The following is a 20,777-nucleotide window of genomic DNA, read 5'->3' as shown; positions in this document are numbered from 1 at the left end:
ATGAGGTACTTTTTTTTCGCTTGCGTACTTCAAGAAGTTGAAACCGAAGACGGTTAGAGGGAATGGCAACAAGGAGAGAAAAAAAACTCCAGCCCTCGGATGCGAAGGATTAAGGTGGAAGGGCTCACAAAAGCGAAACAGTTTAACCTCATAGATAAATAATGAACTTTTCGAAATCACCGTGAATCGTCTTCTTCGTCTCTCCCGGTGGAGTTTAGCTGAAACTTGCTCGCCAGATGATAAATGGTCGGTAAGTGTTTCTTTCTCCTCGTGGTGTGTGTGTGTGTATTTTCTTATTTTCCATTTCGTTTGCCCGTCCAACCCGCGTAATGAGCTTTCGAGCAAATGGTGTTTGGAAGTTTTCATTCTGAGAACTACTTATCGCGTCTCGCCCGGGGTTGGAAAACGCGGTGGTGGCAGTGATGGTGGTAATCTCCCTCCGCTATAAATTCCTTCCGTGGTTTCGACAATACCAAACGGATACGGCTCGAATACCTAATATATTTCTCTCCGCGCGGGACGGGGACTCTGGGACCTGGAGTCTGGGCAAGACGCACAGTCATCCCTTTTCGAAAAGCTGGGGTTTTACGTTTCGGGTTAAAGTTTCTTCGAAGTAGCCACTAACGGATATGGCAGAAGACCGATGCACTTGCTGTGGAACGAAACACCCAATTCATATAACCCGAGGTTTTCGAGATGGAGGTGGGGAGTGATCCTAGACCGGAAAACTAGCAGCAGAATCCCCTCCTCACCGGACAAAGGAATGTACTTGTCGGGAGAAGAAGTTCTCCGGGAGCACACAGGAATTCCGGTAGAAACGAATGTGAAATTCCCATTCCGTGGGGAAGGAATGGATTCGAAACGGGTAAGAATTTCATTTAAGTGTAATTTCATTCAAACCCCCCGGAGCGGGGGGACGACGTACGTGGGTCGAATCTGCTTTCTACAGGCACAGGAATGGAATGTCTCTTATTTCCTCATCATCAAAGTCCGTAGGAGAATATCTCACGTGTTTTCGCTAACCATTATTTTATTACTCTACTCTCGAAAGCCAACGGTTTTCATTTCAGTTGAATGTTCACGTACTGTCTTAAAAAACTCAAACGAAACCAATGAAAGTTTTAACGTTATAGCTTCTAGACCGTTTCAGTAGTCGGTCTGGTTCCTGCAACTAAATTTGGGAACGAACCACAAACATACATTCTAGTTTCAACGGTGAAAACAAACTACAAATTACCTGGAACACACCAACAGTTTATAATGAATTGGTGGACGACATCCTCCACGAAAAACCACAGCCCCAAGCGCGGCTCATGTCGGCCGGTCCAAAAGAGGTTCCAGAATTCAGGAATTCGCACGGACGACCACGGAACTGTGTGTTTTGCGAGTTCTGGAATGCAGGTGACGCAGGACGCAGGAGAAGGAGCTAGTGTTAGAGGGGAATTATGTGTCTGGTTTGGTCTGGTTCCCTTCTTCATTTGGTTGAGGCTGGGGAGCCTAGGAAGTATAAAACTTGAGTCGGTGGAACAGGAACCGGCTTATGAAATACGCTTAGAGGTTCACGGGAAAAGGAGCTAGTGTTAGAGGGGAATTATGTGTCTGGTTTGGTCTGGTTCCCTTCTTCATTTGGTTGAGGCTGGGGAGCCTAGGAAGTATAAAACTTGAGTCGGTGGAACAGGAACCGGCTTATGAAATACGCTTAGAGGTTCACGGGAAGTAGGCAAGCGTCGTCGCATAAGATGAGATGGCTGCTCGATAATGGAAAAGAGAGAGAAGCTGATGGAACTACCATTTTTGTACCTCGTGGATATTACCGACAACGCGAACTAATTCACTCGCACAAACACAGGGAATGTGTTTGAGCTCTCATCCTTTCCTCGGGAGTTCCGGTCTTAACGGGTGGATATTTTGTAAAGACCGGACATACCAGGAACATCTGAACAATTTTAAGACTGTTCCTGGTGCATGTGAAAAGCATTTTTGATTTAGTTTAGCTACTTGTCAAGCTTGCGTATGCTTTTCAATTTGAGTTGGAAGTTTGTGACCTTAGTTTACCAAAATGTCCAACAATAATTCATTAGCGGGTCAGGTTATAAGCAATCATAATTAACGAAAAGAGGTGTAATAATTTCAAGTTATTGAATATCTAATGAAATAGTCACACAGGCGTTCAACATTCAAACGCAGTGCGTCGATTGAAAGAACCGGAAGTTCACCAAAGTCCCGAGCAATAGTACAGCTTTTGACGATAGCCCAAACGCTGTACGTCGGAGTCATGCGCATAACCATTGGCTACTTTCGTGCTCCGGTTGGTTTCGGGTGGGACAGGAAAAGGGGGGAGCCAGAAAAAAAACACCCAACCAAGTGGAAAAGCAAACGAGAAAAGCGCCCGGGAAAAAGCTGGATCGGGAAGGGCACAAGAGTAGCCGGGACAAGGGGACGCAAGCCGCCTCCCCACTGGACGGGCATGGTGCAGAGTTGGTATGTTTCATGAATAAAACATTGGAAACATTCTACACCCATATTTGCCCTAAAACCTCCGCGTCGACACGCGTGTCCTCCGCTTGTATTCCCGTACTCTTTCTATCTTTTCCGAAGGTGTGTTCCGGAACACCCGGGATATGATGATTCCGGAGGAGTTTGGGCTCCCCTTGGTGGCTTAACTTAACCTCCACACTATAAGGGGGGGACACACACCCCGACATTTCCGGATTGCGCTGCCATGAAGTTCACTTCTCCATTTCCTACTTCTTCATTTCCTTTAGATCTCTTTAACTCGTCCCATCTCTCTCTCTCCCTCTATCGAACGATGGAGATTCCATTTTCTTCACCTTCCGGTGGAATCTCTTCTCCAAGTTCGCCGTGGTTATGTTCGGTGTGTAAGCCTGTGCGCGCTGAATCATCCACGTTCTTCTCGTGGTTCAGCATAAGGTGCGCGTGTAATCCATGCCTTCGTTCCGAAATCCCGCACCCCAGATAACGTCCCAACGTAGGAGGAGGTCAAGAAGCTGCGAGCACAGATCTAAGGAAAGAGAAGCAAAAACATACCCTCCTCCCCATCTTACTTCTCACCAACGGCTGGGAAAGGGGGGGGGGGGGGCATGCGCGGGAACTTGAAGCGGAATAAAAGCGAAATTGATTTCTGGTAGTGTTTGATCGCGAAGCAAGAGTTGGCCCGTGGAGGCCGTCACCCTTAGCCAGCGAATGTACGGAGAAACCTGTTTCTTTAAATCCGACTTCTTCTGCTAGCCCTGCCGCCTGTGTGTCGCGGACCTGCCTGCTTCCCAAGTCCCCGGTGGGAGATACCTTTTTTCTTGGGCCTCTCCTTCGCCTTGGCCGATCGGTCGGTCGGTCGGTCAGTCGGTTCCAAGCCCAGATTGGGCTTTCTTTCTCCATTTGTCTTCTCCGCTTCCTCCACCGTGGTGCATTAAGGAATTACAAAATTCAATTATATACAAGTATGTATATACTTGTATGTATGTAACAACATCCAAGACGAAAGGGAACGAAAGAGATCAACGAAAAAAAACAGGCGACGAAGGAAGGATAACAAAAAAAAACATACACACCAGAACGAGGTCAATGTACGACAAAAGATAAACCAAAGGGTGAAGGAGTGAGGTGTGCACTGAGTTGAGGGTGGAAAGAGGGTTGACCATATGATGATGGTGATGATGACGACGGCAACGACGACGCGGCAAGGAGTAGTCAGCATAAGGAACTGGAATTGAATGAATCGTTTTAAAGATGAATCTTCAGAAACCGGATTGAACGTTTCGTTGTTTTTTTTCTCTCACTTCTTTCGCACAAGATCGTACCGGTTTGGTAAGGGGTGTGTGTGTTTTTTTTTTCCTCCCCTTCTGTCACCTTACTGTAAATTTCAGGGGTTGAAAACCCCTGCGACAAGATTTACGAAAACATTTTGGTGGTGGTAGTTTGCGTGTCGGAATAACAAAATAAAAATTTGAAAATAATTGCGTTCCAAAACTTGGTCAGGACTTTGAATTCAAAACCGTTAATACCTTGACTGCCAGTTTTTAGAACTAATGACTGCTGGGTATCAAAAATGATAGCCATGGCAGTCAACGTGTTATAAATTACAAAGTTTACTAATAATCAGATCATTCTTTATTGATAGTATGTTTTGTTGTATTTGCAAATGGCAAATAATTGTTTCAATTTATTCCAACATTATATTCCATAAACAAGACAAAAGATTGTTTAAGTTCTGTCTGGTTTGATCCAATAATTTACTTTAATCTACTTTCAAAATATCATTGATTAATTAAATTATATTAAAATTATTATTCAGTTAAATATTAATTAATAAATTATTAAGTCTCTATTAAATTATAAAATCTTAGTTTAAAATGGTTCTTCGTACCGTATGCGAGAATTTGTTCTAAAAAAAGTAAACATAGAGATTGATTATTTTATTTTATCCTTTCGAACTTATCCCATAAAAGGTTATTAAATTTTATTAAGTTTTAATATTTTCGCAACCCTGAAATAGTACAAAAAATATTGATTGGGAGTTTTAAAATTGATCTTCGTTGTAATAACCTTTCTTTTTTCGCTTTTCTCTTCTAGAGCTTCATCGGGCAACACGGACTTCTCGCATTAGCATAGGATCCGGAACTCTACAACAGTCAATCGCATGGTGTCGCTCTCTGGTGGACAGTAGTAGCATTAAACGAGAATCCCCTCTTGTCATGGCACCAAGAAACAAAAGGTGCTTGTAGCCGGGTAGCAGAAACAGCAAAAGAAACAGGTCTTCTAAGAAGAATGTCGCTACCGGTGACTACATAAGCGCCTCGCCCGCGATGCACCGCATTTTCCCAACGGCCGACAGCTTTTCCTAGCGCGACAGGTGGTACCTCCCGGAAGGAAAGCGCACAACAAACGCACATACACGCAGAACGCACTTTCGTCGCAAACCGGTGCCGCCAATGCAGCAGCCACAGACAGAAGCAGCAGCCCTCGGATCGCGATCGGAGCACAACACACGGACGGGGTGCCAGGCGGAGACGGAGCTGGAGGAGGTGAGGGTGGAGAAGACGAAGTACGAATGAGGATGTCACCCCACACGCAGACCGCCACCGGTGGGGGTATAACGATCAAGCAACCCTTCCAGCCCACACACCACCAATGGCCATGGGCCACGCCCGCAAACGGAACGGGAGCTGGAGTAACAACGGGGGGCACCAGCACCACCACCACTACCACAACCAACAGCGCCAGCGCGACAATGAATGGCAATAGTATAAGCAATGACAATAGTGTTGTAAGCAATGGAACATCTACTTCTGCGACGGCGCAGGTGGATCCGCAAGCGAACGCCCTCAACCCGCCACCACCCATCACTGCCTTCGCGTCGGTCGCCGGACAATCGCCTTCGACTGCCGGCGGCTCGAACGCCGGTGCCGCACTCCTGCGGGCGGCCGCCGCCGCTGGAAGCGGGAACAGTGCCGTCGCCGTGAGTCCCTCGAACAAACTGAAGCGTCTCCAGCCGAACGCATCGTCCGTGGGCTCGAGTGCGGCCGCGGCGACCGCTCCGACCACCACCTCCGGTGTTCAGACGGACGGAACAGGAAAAAGCAATACTTCTAGTAGCAATAGCAGCGCCGGTGCGAATCAGCCGGTGGCCAACACGGCGACGGCAAAGCGTGCCCGCCCGAGCTCGGACGGCGGCGCACGGATCGTTTGCAAATCGGTCGGCACGAACACGGGTACCGCGAACGGCGGGCCACCGGCACTGGTGGCGGTCGGGGCGGGTAAACCACTGCTCACCACCGCGGTTGCATCAACCCAGAAGAAGCTCACCCAAATGGCCATCGTGACGGCGAATCCCTCCGCGAAGAACGGCACAACGACCGCGGCACCGACGACGGCGACGGCAACGACAACGGCGGCGTCCATGATGATGGTTAAGGCCGGTGTCACCAACTCCGCGTCCACGGCTACCAACAGCACTAGCATCAACCCCCTGCCAACGGAGAAGGCGACCAAAATTACAGGTTACTTCAAGTCTCAAATGAAAACGACCAATACTTTTAATAATCTAAAGAAAAATATTAAAACTGTAGCGGGACGTGCGTTCACGATGCAGCAGCAGCAGCAGCAGAAGAAGCAGCTGCTGGCAAACGGTGTCAGCGAGCAAAAGCCGGACGGTACGTCACCAACACCACTACCACCACCAGCCCCACAATCGGCATGTTCATCCGGCACAGCGCCGCAACCAGCACCATTCTCCGATGCCGATGTGGAAAAGTATCTGAAGCGACTTCAGCAGCAGACGCCGCAATTGATAAAAACCAACGGTGGCAACGGAGGTGTGGCCACCAGCACGGCGAGCCCCACCACCACGGCGCTGGAAGCGGTGGCGGTGGCCACCCTGGTCGCAGCAGCATCCTCCAACGCTAACAACAGCAACAACGGCAAGAAGATTGAGCGCAAGACGGCTCGCATCGCACCGACCGTATCGGCCACACGCAAGATCAGCCACACGGTGCAGGGTGGCCTCGCGGTTGGTGCTGCTGCCACCGGGCAGGCCCAGGGAAAGAAACCGGTCTGCATTGCACCGCGGACCACCAGCAGCACCGCGACAAACACCGAGCCGAAGGTGCCAGCAAGCAGTACCGCAAGCGCTAACAACATCAACAACAGCGTGTTTGGATCCTCGAGTACGACCACGGTCAGCTTTAACCAATCGATTGTGGCGTCCACCACCTCCAGCAGCACCGGCAGCATCAATAGCAGTGTGCTTCATCAGCAAAAGACTGACCAGATGATCGGTAAAGTGCCGCAACCACCACCACCGGTTCTTCTCACTGCCATACGACAGCAACAACCGGCCACCGCCTCGATGGGGGTTGCACAGTTTAAACAGACGAAGCCAGTGCCGGCTGCACCGTCGGCCGCCGGGAAGCTAACGACGGTTGGGAACGGCGCACCCGGTGCCAGCACGCCGGTTCCAGCTGCTGCCCTGTTTCAATTTCACCACCAGCAAACGGGTCAGACGACGATTCCGATACCGAATCTGGTGCAGATCTCCAACCTGCTTCCTCTGGCGGCCCAACAACAACAACAACACCATCAACAACAGCAGCAACATCAGCAGGCGGCGATTGCAAGCAAACTGGGTATGGGAGGCGGTGTCTCGCTCGCACTGACCGCCGCTCAAACATCCTCCACCACGACCACCTCGGCCGCGGCCGCCCTTGCCTTCGCGTCCGCCCTCGGTGCAGCAACGCCATCATCCGCTGCCGCAACCGCCAACCTGCTAGTCAGTGCGAATGCACGCGCCCAACACCATCATCAGCATCATCATCTGCAAGGGTCGGTCGCGCCAGCTGGCAACGGTGTTGTCGGTGGTGTTACCACTGCCTCCACCAGCACGCCCCAACTCGTCATGAACGCCACCTTCATCAAAATCCACCAGATCCAGCAGCAACAGCAGGCAGCAGCGGCCGCGGCGCAGCAGGCGGCCCATCACCAGCAGCAGCAGCAGCAGCAAGCGGCCGCCGCCCAGCAGCAGCAGCAACTGATCGCGGCGGCCACCTCCACCACCGCGTCCCAGCAGCAAAGCTTCACCATGGAGGCGTCGGCGATGAACATGAATTTCAGTGGCATGTTCGCCAAACCGACGACGACCGTCGTGCCGTACTCGTGCCAGCCGGGTCGCGTCAATGGGACCGGGGCGGCCACCAACAATGCCACCACCACGCTCTACCCAGCGCAGCTAAGCCAGTTTGCCCAGCAACAGCAGCACCAGCAGCAGCAGCTGATCATGACCCCGACCGGGGGAATCTTTGTGAATGCGGCCGCCATTCCGGCCATGATCAGCTCGCAGCTGAGTGCCTTTACCCAGGCGACGGCAAACATCCCCGCCCTGCATCCACTGCAACCAGCTGGACCGAACATCAACAACAACAACAGCCACAATACCACACCGTCTGCCCAGAGCAACAACCCGGTCACCGCTGGACAGTTACCAAATATTACAGCTATCATCCAACAGAACGGAGGTGCCGGTTCAGGGCAACAACATCAGCAGCAGCAGCAGCAGCAACACCATCATCACCACCATCATCATCATCATACACCGCAGCACAATTCCCTGCTGGCAAACATTTCTCCTGCGATCCTCTCGAACTTGCAACAGGTAGCGGCGGCTGCAATGGCCTCATCCAATGGTGTTAGTGGAGGACCAACTGTTGTTGGTGGTGGTGGTGGTGGTGCGGGAAGTAATGGATCCGCAGGTAAGCTTGTCACGACCTCCTCCGCCTCTTCCACGCCAGCGGCGGGTCCTCAGTTTGTGCCAATCTCTGCCGCCGCACACCTCAGTAACGGTACAACGCTCTACGCGGCAACACACCAACAACCACCGGGCACGATGGGTAGCACCGCCGGTCTCCTATCGCACCACCATCATCACCATCCGATGCACCATCATCACCACCATCATGGTGCGCCGGCAACGCAATCGCTCTCTCCGCCTCCGCTCGTCGCCACGGTGCCCACCTTTACCACCACCGGGAAACCGATCATGAACGCCACCATCCCGAACGGTGTCACGGCGTCGACGATGCTACTTGCAACGACGAGCTCCTCGTCCTCAGCCGTTCAGCAGAAGCAGTCCACGCTCCTGCACGGCGGCGAACCACCGGGCTTGGTTCCGGTGCAACTTCCGAAGCAGCAGCAGCAGCAGCAGCAACCGACCAGCGTGGCGAACCTTCCAAAGCTGATCCGTTCGGCGACGACGGCCCTGGGACGCAGCAATGGATCGACGCAGACGCAACCGATTGCCGCCTCCTCACCGCCCGCACTCAACCCGCTTACACTGGACTGTGGCAGCAGCAACGACAGTGGTATCGTGGCCAACTCGAGTGACAGCGAAGATAAATCACTCACGATCGATCTCTGCTCGCCCGGATCACCGGACGATTCGTCCACCGGGGGGAAGAAAGACGACGAGGAGGCCGGAAGTAGTACCAGTGGGGCCGGCTCGAGCAAGGGTTCCGAGTCTCGCACGACCCCATCCCAATCACCACCGCTCGACGAGGATGACGACGATGACGACGATGAGGACGACGATGACGATTGTAGGGCTGGGTTGCGGGAAGTCACCACATCAACAGCGACCGCGCCCTCCATCGGCGTGGCGTCCACCGTTGCGGCCGTTTCACCGTTCCCTCCCCCGCTGCGGCTTCTCTCGGACGTGGCAGTGGCGGCGGCCGAGGTCGAGGCTGCCATCATCCACCAGCGACGCTTCCAAGCGATGGCGGCACTGACGATCCCCAGCATCGGTTCCTCGTCAAACCCGAGCCAGCAACACTCGCCGAAGAGTAAGGTTATGGAACTTATTCGCCAAAAGCACCTGCAACAGCAGCAACAGCAGAAGGAGCCCCATGGGCAGCAGCACACCTCGATGGAGTTGGACGAGGATGAAACGTGCTCTTCGGCGAAAAACAAGGATGACCAACGGAAGGCACCGCCGTCACGGTTGAATCAATCGACCTTAGATGAGCAGCAACCGCAAGAGTCGTCCATGTCGGCCGCTTCCTCCGCGACCGGTGCTTCCGATCTTCAGGAGGACTACACCACCAGCACTTCCACCCGTAGCCCATCGGATGGCCAGCAGATGGAAGCTGCCGCCAACCGTGAGCAGAAACAGTCTACCCCGTTCGAGCAGCTGAACCTTTCGCCGCCAAGCATCGAAACGGATCTGCTGGGACCGCTCGCACCGGAAGCGACGTGCGCCCGCAGTCCCATCCTCTCGCAGCCGAAAACGATTCGCTTCCCGGCACCGAACGGTACCGCGCCACATCACAACTTCGGTCGCAAAGGCTTCCGCCGGTCGGGCGATGGTAGACTGTACGGGGCCTGCTACTGGCGCGATTGCGACGCCAAGTTCGACAGCAGCACCCAGCTGCTCGACCATCTACAGATCGCGCACGTCAACACGCAGAAGGGCCCCCGGTACGCGTGTCTTTGGGATGGCTGCAAGGTGCACAACAAGGAGTGCACCAAGTTCAACTGGCTCGAAAAGCATGTGCAGTCGCACGGTTGCAGCAAACCGCACAAGTGCATCGTGGCCGGCTGCGGTATGCGATTCGCCTCGCAGGTAAGCAACGAGCCCATTGGTTGCCCCTTATCCCTGGGTGAGGCCACTTTATCACCCAACCTAACTTTCCACTGGTCTTTTTTTTTTATACAGCCCACCCTGCTCAAGCACGTCAACAGTCACTTTGCGAACGCGGACAACGCCAGCTCCAGCAAACGGTCGTCGGATCCGCCCGTGCCGAAGGTGCTCCGGAAGACGGGCAAGAAACTGCGCTACCGCCGCCAACCGTGGTCAGGTAAGAGGGCCCATTACCGTGTGTATCCCGTGTGGTCGGTTTCCAGTGAACGAATGGTGAATTGGCAGTGCAAGTGAAGGGTAGTGAGATCGCTGCAAAAAAAATAGATGCAAAATTAAAGATCATTGGGAGTCAACCCTTACCCCTCTCTCGAAGAAAGCCAACGGAACGGTTCGGAACGATCTTTCTCGTGAACTACTCCGCCTACAGTGATGTTAATAAGTTGATTATGCATGGCTTTTTGGGTAGTCCTTTTTTTAATTCCCTTCTTCCTACTACTTCTATCGATGTGTGTCGATTCTATCTTCTTAGTTGATGCTGCCTGTACAGTCACTCTATAAAGTCTTCGTACAATTCTTCGTACAATTCTTCGCACAACATCAACACATCTTTATTGACGTCTCTTTCAGTTAACAATAATCAGTTTCAAATGTATTTTTAAAACGAAGGCAGCTTTCCGATTTTGTTTTTGTTTCTATGCTCAAAAAACAACGCATATCTTCAATGCAAGACCATGTTTCATATTTTTTGTACCTCACCAAAGGTGAACTGGGGATCGGCGGACTTCCAGTAAAATATAGCGCCAGGGTTGTTCTCCCAATTATTCAAATACAGTTTTAGATCAATTTAAGAATTGAAATTAATAATTGAACAAGTTTATTCACAACATCTACCACAAGTCACATTGTTACTCCCACCTATTCACCTATTTATTCAGTAGGAACAAGTTTTCCAGGTCTCTATTTTGGGGTGAAGAACTTTCCTTGCAGCTTGCCATTTAAGTCATATGTTTTACAACATTAAAGGGAATAACTATCAGGGATCGATAAAGATTTGTAAAATATTTTATTAAATTAAACTACATGGCTACTGGTCGAAATAGATTAGAAAGAACCGTCTTCAAAGTACTTCATTACGAAGCATAATTGTACGAAAACTTTGCTGAACAGCTGTAGTCCTTGTGACACCTATTCCTTTCATCTTCTCGGTGTACTTTTATAAACTTTTATCCAATTTATCGCTGTTTTAGAACACATACGCTTTAAAATCAATGGGCGCTTTTTTGGTAGTACAGATTTCAAAAGGATGTGGGACCAAAAATGACTCCCTATGAACGATTTCCGTTCGTTTTTGTCTTCGAAAAACGGAAAATGATTATAATTGCATCACGAAGAAAGGAAGAACAATTTGTCCGTTTGTTACATTTTTTTTCTAATACCTGAAACAGGGTTCTCGCGTAGGGGCGCATTTTTGCTCCTGCGTCCTTAACCTCAACACATGAAGTTGGCACATGCTTATGATTTACCCACTATTTCTTCACCATTTCATCTATTCTCTCCTAGAGAGTCTTTCTATCAAGTAAAAAATGCTTTCTGTTCTTACTGATTCTCTTATCATTGGCAAGTGCGTTTGTAAGTTGTTGTTTCCGTTTCGTTAACCACAAGAACATTTAGAACATTTGCATGCTCTCTAACCATGGGAGAAGAGCGGCGGCAAGCGCGTGTGGAGGACGCGGCTTTACTTTGCTCCACAGATTTTTTTCGACACGAGCAAACCTGATGATGTCGAATGCACGGCCTAGCAGTTTACAGGCCCATGTTGCGATTGACTTCCTACCTTCCCCGAAAGGCAGCAGACGGCTTCAAGTCACAGTTTAAATCGAAAAAAAGCAAGCGAAACGCATGAGAAAGGGAGAGAGATTGGGAGAAAAATAATAACAAAAGACATTTACAACCTTTTTTCGTTAGAATATTGTTTACAATTTCCAATTGTACAGCTGACAGATGGGTTGCTTCGATCGTACTAATCGTTCCGTTTTGTTCAATTGTTTCCCGCTCGTTCCGACTACGTACAGCTCGCCGTTTTGATTTTTTCGACGCCGGCGTAATGGAAGGACTGCAGCATCGACTGTTGAGAATCGGAACCGTCGCCAGCGGACCCGGTGGTGCCATCGTCTTCCAGGGCAAACTGGACGCCCGCCGGCAAACACCGGGTTCTTCCGAGCCGGAAATTCTCGTCCGTTGGTGGCCAACGGATATGTAAGTATCGAAGGTGGCGTTACGATTTTTGTTGCGAATGTTTGTTTGTCATCTGTCCCATATCTCTGTGCTCTTTGTTTGTATAGATTACCAGATGAATGGGTCCCGGAGAGCACAATCAACGCATCGTCCAAGATCGAGAAACAGGTCAGCATCCATAAACTCACGATGGCACAGCGGAACGATCTGGCCGACTTCTTCCGGGAAGATAGGCTCAATCAGAAGTCGCTGCTAAAGGCGAATTCGTTTGCCGCAATACATACCTTCAGCCTCATGCTGCAGCAACAGGAGCAACAACAGCGAGCATCGATCGGCGGTTGTGGCAACAGTGGCAGCAGTTCAAACCTTAGCGCCATTAGTAGCAGCAGCAGCAGTAGCAGCAGCAGTAACAGCAGCAACAACAGTAGCAGTAGCAACAGCAACGGTGGCTGGAGTAGCTTCAACTCACCCCCTGCTCCATTCAACAGTCGAACGGCGCCGAAACAGCAGCGAAAACCACCTAAACAAAACTCGAGCACGACAACCGTCTCATCCGGATTCCAGTCGATCTCTTCGACGCCCTCGTCCTCCTCGTCACCAGCTTCGTCGGTGACGGGCGGGACTGGATTTTCGTCGATTTTCTCAACCTCCCGTACGACGACCAGTGGCAGTGTTGTCGGCGGTGGCGGCGGCGGTGGATCGTCCTGTGATGGAAGCAGTCAGGGTAGCTGTGGCGGCGGAATGTTACTGTCGTCCTCCTCTGGCTCATCGAATTCCTGCTACTCCTCCTCCTCGTCGTCTTCGTCGTCGGTGTCATCTTCATCCACGTCGTCACCTTCTGCCTCCAACTGCCCACCGAAGGCGGCCTCCTGACCTTCGGTGGCGTCACAGAAGCATCCCCCAAGAACCACCAAGCGTAACTCCTCAGCCAACATCAACAGCAACTGGCAGCATGATGGTGATCCACCAGCGTCAGCCCCGGTAAGAAGAAAAACCAATCGCAAAGAGGTGGTCAAACCGCTACAACACCCGCCATACCAACCGGATGTCAGCCCTGCACCACAGAAACGCATCGGTCGACGGAATTCCGTGATGGCCAAGAATCGGCGCCGGTAAGGTGCGACTGTCACCGGGATCTCGCGTGCAAAAGCAGTGTAAGCAAAGGAGGCACGAACAAGGAGTTGACGTGATCTACCGGAGGTAATCTAATCCTTCGGTATTTGTAAAAAGAACATCAATCAGTACTAAGAGCAATGCATAGAAAGATGGAAGGTTAGGTTTAAGTAATCTAAGACAACAATGCACACTCCCAAGAGGGGAAATCGTGGGATTAATGTTCGGGGATGCGCGCGCCCGCTCGCAAACAGTTTACCGCCTCCTCGGTAAAACGCCCGCAAACCGAAACAATCATGCATACGCATGGGAAAACAAGAATGGATAGCCCTCCCACCAAACACTACAGAAACATTCACACCCCACCACGTAACACATTTTTAGGAAAAGAAACCCCCCCGTTGCGGTGCGCCCCTCGTTTGCGAATGGCAAATGTCTCCCTCCAGTGGCCATGGAACCGATTTCGATCGGGGTGTGAATGAAATTCTAATAGTTTAATTTTTTTATCCACGATTAATTTAGAAATATTTTTCCTCAACTTGTAACATTATTTCTCCATAAGGAAAATTAGTTAAATGACCATGAAATGCGTGTGAACTATTTTTTTTTTTACATTTCATATGGTTTATTGACGTTTCATTGGAACTATCTACAATCTAGTACAACTCAACATAAAGAAGCAATGCAATGGATAGGTGTAATGAAAGGATATAGTTTATATGGACGAAACAAAACGGGGAAGAGCTGTAGTAAAGACCTTGTGTGGAAGACTAGAGATTTGTTTTTAAAATCATGAACTGAAGTGGTACTCGAAGTGAGCACACGACGTGAAAGGGTGAATAAAATCGGGTCCGCCGAAAAACATAGGGACGTGACGATACAAAATTATTTCAAAATCCGTTGATCTCAAAGTAGTACTGCGTAGGTGATAAGCGAAGGAAGCGAACAGAGAAATGGTGTAGGTAAAAGGGAGTAACAATCGAAAAAAGGTCCTTACAGGAGCTATATACCAACCACCACCCCCAAAACGCACCTGGTAGTGCGGCAAAACTGTAAAATAAAATAGTTGCGAGGAAAAGAATGGAGAAGGAGGTACGCAAACAAGTAAAACTATAGAAGGACTACCGTAGCGATAGTTGATAGAACTAGAAATAGAACTTTGTGACCATAATCAGACGTGCACGTGTGCAAGGAAAGTGTGTCTCGAAAGCGAGGGATATTTTTGCACAGATACCCTTACACAAACAAACACACAAAATGCATTCTCTAACGCATTCGATCTTCTTCTTTTCTACTCTCCACAATACACATTCACACCCCCACACACGCAAGAAAAATAGGATAATCTTATATCCTACAAGGGAACACTGCGGTGGCTAAAGACTGAAAATGTATTTTTTTATTAGACTGTGTACAGTGGAACGTATAGGGGAAAAGAAAAAGATAGGGAGAGAGTGATGAAGGAGGAAAAAGGCGCGATATAAACTCGCAACACTCGCTCGAAATGCAACAAAGTAATAATCCAAAATCGCGTATCTACTCTACGATACACGAACAGTTTGATGTGCCCGTATACTAAGCAATAAGTTAACAAAACAAACAACAAAGAATTTGTTTTCGCCAATCATGTTTGAAAATTCTTTATCTTATTTCAATCACCCCAACTCGTGATTTCCATGACTCATGGCTACTCATTACATTCGTTTATACCATAACAGGACATTTAACATTCAAACATACTAATGCATTTCATACTTTCATAAATGAGTACATGTATTTAAATGTGCATTTAAAGCGTAAAAACTGGATCATACATTGAGACCATGCATAAAGCTACAAATAACCCTGTCGAACATGTTGTAATTTAAAAAAGTTATAAAAGAACAGATCCTGTTTCATTTGGTTGCATTATCCGCGAGTTGCGAGTTTCTCCTTCATCCGGCTACTTCCGTTCCTTTCAAATGCTACACTGTGGTTTAAAATTTGGTTAAGGTCGAAGAAAAAGCCTAGGAAAATAGTTTGAAAAGCGAACGGAAACCGAGTAAGGGCGGGGGAGTGGAAGTGAGGAGTAAATAATCGCGCAAAGAAATGATCACTGCCAAAAAATGAAACAAGAAATGAAAAACTAAGCTGACTGATAACAAATCACTTTAAAAAAAACTACTGATTAAACGAAATTGGACTTATTATGCTGCGAAGAATGGGGAAACGAAATGATTGTGTCACACTAAAACGAGATGATGCGTGAGGGGGTTGATCTATGCTAAAGCGAATTCTCGAAAAAAAGAACAGAAACAGAACAGACAGAAGTTCAGAATGAATGGTTTTGGCGGAGTTTGGCGTAATTAATTAGAACGATTAGCAGGCACACACAAACACATATGTACACATACACCTAGCATCTTCCTTGAATTAGTCAAAGCAACCGGGATACAACATTAGTTAACGTACATGGATGAATCCATGTATGTATGAGCAATCAAAATTTTCAAAAAAATATTTAAATTTCCGGTACACAGAAAGTGAACATGGGGAAATTCAAGATATGTCAGCCATAAAGCTATTGCCACAGCAAACGTCAGGTTAATAGGGCACGAGAATGTTCCCATATCCTCCCATAAGGGACTAGGAAGAACTAGCCACTGCCAAATGAAACTGCCGCTTTCCTAATACATCCCTTCCCAAATGTCTGCTATTTATGTTGTTTCTTTTAATTTTTAAATCGCTATTGCTAATCAATACTTGGTTTGATGTGTTTAGTATCCAGTGTTTCTTCTTATATCTGTCGATACAAAATGGTGTAAACAATTTAACCTATTCTATATGATGTCTTGGTCCATCCACTTCCTAGCTAACTCTCCTTGCTTGGTATACCTAAAAAAATATCATTGTAAGAAAGGTTACAATGTAGTTTAAATTCATGAAAAGACTTTATTTTTGAAGATTTGAGATACTCTTCCGCAATAATGAACACATTGCCGCCCAGGACTCGCGTTCTACACCTGGGTTTGCTGGTTTGAGTTCTTACGATTAGCTGGAAACTAGCAAAATACATCATCCTGCCCCGACTGCCATCCAATTTGCGTTCAAGTACCATCCAATAACGCTTTAGTGGACGCGCGCTCCCGTTAACGAGGGTTTGTTTGTAGGGTTTAAATTCAAGTGCGTCTATTTTTTAGACTTTAAAAATAGCTCACTAACAGGGAGTGAGGGTGCTGCATACGGGAGGCGCACTTATGTTTCCTATGGAATCCCTGGTTTTTTTTTAAATATAAATGGCTGCACGTTTTGGCTGCGAATTATTTCGTATAGAAATTTACGTTTGGACTGATTTTTATAAAATATAAAACGTTTCGCATAAATTTTAAAACGCGCCCAGCCATACATTTTAGGAAAAAGCGGGGTGTGGCGGAGCAAACCATCCGATGAATGGGAGAAGTAGGACAAGAATAAATCGCTCTCTTTTTAATATAAAAAGATGGTGCAAATGAAGCGCGCGGATGTGTTCGGACGTAGGACGTTAGGTAATAAACTTATCAGACCACTTTTTAAGTGAATTTGGAAGTACACTGGAAGGCGCCACGAATAGGAAATACTTTTTTAAAAGCCCTAAACCATAGGTAATATCCTTTTTTTTACACTGCGTCTTTGTGTCAGGAAGTTAAAACGGTGCACCACACAGGAACATTGCGCTCACTGCCAACACGGATTTGTCTGAACTCCCCCGGAGGACCATCCAGGGAAGTGTTACAAATCGCGCGCACACACCGTCACTGCCAGCCCGGTAAAGGCGAGGGGGCCCCCTTCGTTTTTAAGCCTATCGTTTTTCCTCCCTAATCTGTGTGTTTTGAATTTTTGTAGTGAGATTTCTTATACGTAGAGTTTAAGTAACGTCTCGATCGTCAAACCAAGCGAAACACGAATGTGTTCATGCCCAGGCCGGCGATAGAACTCTTGTTCTTTTTTTCCCCTAGTGATAAGGTGAAAATCTGTCCAAGATTTGTGTGCTTGAAAGTGATGGCGCCACCGTGCGCACCTGTAGCATTTACGAGAAGCCAAACTTGTTCATACCAATAGAAATGGTCATTTAGGTGTTTGCTTTAAAACGATTTATAAAAACAACAACAAACAGTTAACCTACTACCAACATTACTGGAAGGAGGCACAACAACGTTGGTCGCATCGAGACACAACTGTGTTCGTTTCCATTTTCGGTGTTTCGTGTCTTAGCTTAATGTAACAAATTAAGTGGAACACAAAGCAATGACCTAAACAACTGCACTGCTAAAAGAAAGCCACAATTTGTGTTTATTTTAAAATAAATCGATGTCGCTCTTAGTCCCGAAAGCTCTCCTCTAAGTATGTGTAATTTAGTGTATAAATATTTTACCATAGTTGTCGCAACGCGCTCGATCATTAGTATAATTTTTGCTTACTGCAAACTATCAGCAAACCATCCTGGAGAGCGAGGACGAACGACCTGACGAAGTTTTTACCGGCTCGCGCCATTAAGAGTAAGAAATAACTGTCGTGTAATTATAGATTTAACTAATTTCAATTATTGTCATCAAGTGCGGTTCGCATTTTTGCTCCTTCGCATCGGAACGTGTGCCGATCTTAGTATCGTTTTAAGTTCGTTTAGTGTTAAGAGTGCAACACCACCCCCACCGTGGGACCGAGAGATCGTTGTCTTCCGCTATCCGCTGCCCGGGTGCTCGTTCGCTTCCGGCAGCTGGAAAGACAAGGAAGCGCGAAGGAATGATGGAAAACTTTTTTTTTTATTCGGAAGAAAAGAAAACCAATCCTTTGAAAAATGAAAAACCCGTTTTTTGTATTTTTTCATTTCTTCGTATCATTGCATTTACATTCGGCTGCATTTCGTCTGTTTGGTGTTTTTTATCTTTTTCGTCCATTATGCGTTTTGGTTTGATTCACTTTTCTTTTGTGGTCTGTCTGGTTTATAACTGATTTTACGTTAAGGTACGTGATTGTTATTACATTTTCTTGTCTATTTAATAGGTAATATTTTTATCCTTAGGAAATGTATTATAATATTTTATTCATGCCATTATATGGTTTTGAATTTATCTTTGTTTTCCAGAGTTTGTTTCATCAAGGTATGTTCATTGTTCTCAGTTTATATTGTTTAAACTATGTTTTATGTCGAATTTACAATTATTTATAAGTTTTCTTTCATTGTCCAATTTATTGTTTTTTTTTTCAGATTTAGTTCACTCCTACCGCTTCAGAAGGCAAACAAGTTTAAATCTCACCTGACATTGATGTATCTCAGGCTGGCAAATGTATCTGAATGTTCATTGACGGCTCTTGGTGGCATTAACTAAATTTCAATCTGCAATTTTAAAAAAGGCTGTATGTGTATGTTTGTGTGCATGTGTGCCAACTTTGCCAATACGGGAATAGGTTGCATGGGAATAGTAATGAGGGAAGGGGCAGTTCAATGAAATGATCAGCAGCATAGTGTATAAAGTCCGTGTAGGTGATACTAAGTGTAAGCATAATAATATCGGTGAGCTAGTTTATAGATGTGGGAAGAGACATTGTCAACCGTAGTTTAAATCGGAACACAATGATGAGCGAACAATTTTGGGCTAAAGAAATGGCCTTTGAGTGAAGCAAAGATGAGACGTGTAGAAACAAAAACACTTTATCTAAAATCGCTCTCTGTTTTGCACAGAGGATAGGTGTTGCGTTTTCTTTTTTATAGGAATGAAAGTAAAACAAAACCTCAGGGGTCGATTTAATGTTTATCCGATAAACTAATTCGTAACAATTTTCCTGAGTCTAATGTTTTACAGTCTCATATTTTCTCGCTACCAAATATGCATTCCTTTGCCGTTGTATCTTACCTATAAGTTTGTAGAGAAGGATAGTCAATAACAAAAAGATGGAATACAGAGATGATAAACGAAAATGAAGTCAGATCGAGATTCGCGTAAAAGCGAGGGCAAAATGAATACGAAACGGTTTCCAAACATCAGAATTCGCATGTTGCTTAATTCAAATGGAAGGAAAACGGGCTAAGCTCATAGGATGATCAATGATGGTGAAAGCGATAGAATGATGGAGTGTAAGAAAAACGCTGGTGGAGCAGTCGCATTGAAGGATGAAACGATAAGTAAAGAAGAAGATTTAGCTAAATAAATGGCGAGGAGATACGGACAACAACAAAAAAAGGCTACGGTCAAAGCTGGATTGAAACGTGCCTGCGTGGGGAAGAAAAAATATGGCGAGGGTGATGGCAGAAATCATTGAGGATTAAAGCTCGTGAAGACGTATGATTATTGACGTAAGTTGGCAGAAGACACAAAACATGAAAGAGAATACGCGAAGAGACATTCAAACGGACGAAGGCAAAGGATTCAAACGGACTAGAAGGCTAGGAAGGATAACCGATTGTAGACAGGCCAAAGATATATCACAACCGCACGGTTACCGTGTCGGTTGGTGAACTAGGAATAATTAGTTGGATTCAGTATGTATTCTTGTAGAGAGCTAGAACAAGGAAGAAAAGGATAGCTGGAAACGATTGCACAGAACCCAATTGTGTGAAGTTGGTTCAGCTTCCGATTGTGGTTGAGGAGAAGGAGATGAAAACAAAACCTTTACCTCACAGAGAAAGTGGGAGAAGAGATATGCAAGGAAAGAAGTTTAGCAAGTAGCTTATTCTATAACTTCATAAGCGTCGCTTGGTTGGATACCAGCAGAAAGCACGGCACAGGAAAATGCATTGGATGTTAGTGTTGGCAATGGTTTAGATGAAATTGTACATAGATAGAAAGCGTGGCTGTCTCTACGGGAGGAAAGCATAAGAACATGGCAACGTATTAACCGACCAATAGTTCAATCCACCTGCCTTTGTGCGATCTTTTCAAACAAATCACATGGATTTAACTATTAGCTGGAGTACATTAAAGTGTGTAGTAGATGTTATTCTGGTAAGGAAAGGAAAAAAAGCTTCAAACGTCAGAGAATTGCTAGGGAAAGTAATGTGAGTCGTACTACTGTAATTAGTAGGATTTGGAGGGGAGCTGAAAACGAACCCGCGAAATCATCATCATGACAAATGAAGAGAAGAAGGTAACAGCGTAGGTAACAGAGTAGGTAACAGAGTAGGCAACAGCGTTAAGCAAGCAGAGTTTAGTCTTACGTAGTCAAGTGTGTTTCATAAGATTGTAATACTCGCATCGGCATCTCGTACTGCTCAGTATCGCTTTTAATGTTTTTTTTTTTCATTTTTTGAAGTTTCATAATTTCTAAAAAC

General features: G+C 46.9%; 1 protein-coding gene across 1 annotated transcript in view; it reads left to right on the top strand.

Moving 5' to 3' along the window:
- LOC131266934 (zinc finger protein jing homolog) overlaps positions 1-16,185 on the top strand; it is a 74,197-nt gene extending 58,012 nt beyond the window's left edge. Inside the window, exons 3-7 of the mRNA XM_058269634.1 lie at positions 4,591-7,042; positions 7,106-10,126; positions 10,220-10,361; positions 12,217-12,400; positions 12,487-16,185. Coding sequence (XP_058125617.1) covers positions 5,069-7,042; positions 7,106-10,126; positions 10,220-10,361; positions 12,217-12,400; positions 12,487-13,252 — 6,087 coding nt within the window. The 5' untranslated portion in view covers positions 4,591-5,068 and the 3' untranslated portion in view covers positions 13,253-16,185. The remainder of the gene's footprint in view (positions 1-4,590; positions 7,043-7,105; positions 10,127-10,219; positions 10,362-12,216; positions 12,401-12,486) is intronic.
- Positions 16,186-20,777: the final 4,592 nt, after the last annotated feature.

The sequence above is a fragment of the Anopheles coustani genome, chromosome 3 (genome assembly GCF_943734705.1).
Source record: "Anopheles coustani chromosome 3, idAnoCousDA_361_x.2, whole genome shotgun sequence".
NCBI lineage: Eukaryota > Metazoa > Arthropoda > Insecta > Diptera > Culicidae > Anopheles > Anopheles coustani.
The sequence above is the reverse complement of the archived record's forward strand: the minus strand, read 5'-3'. Positions and strand labels throughout refer to the sequence as shown.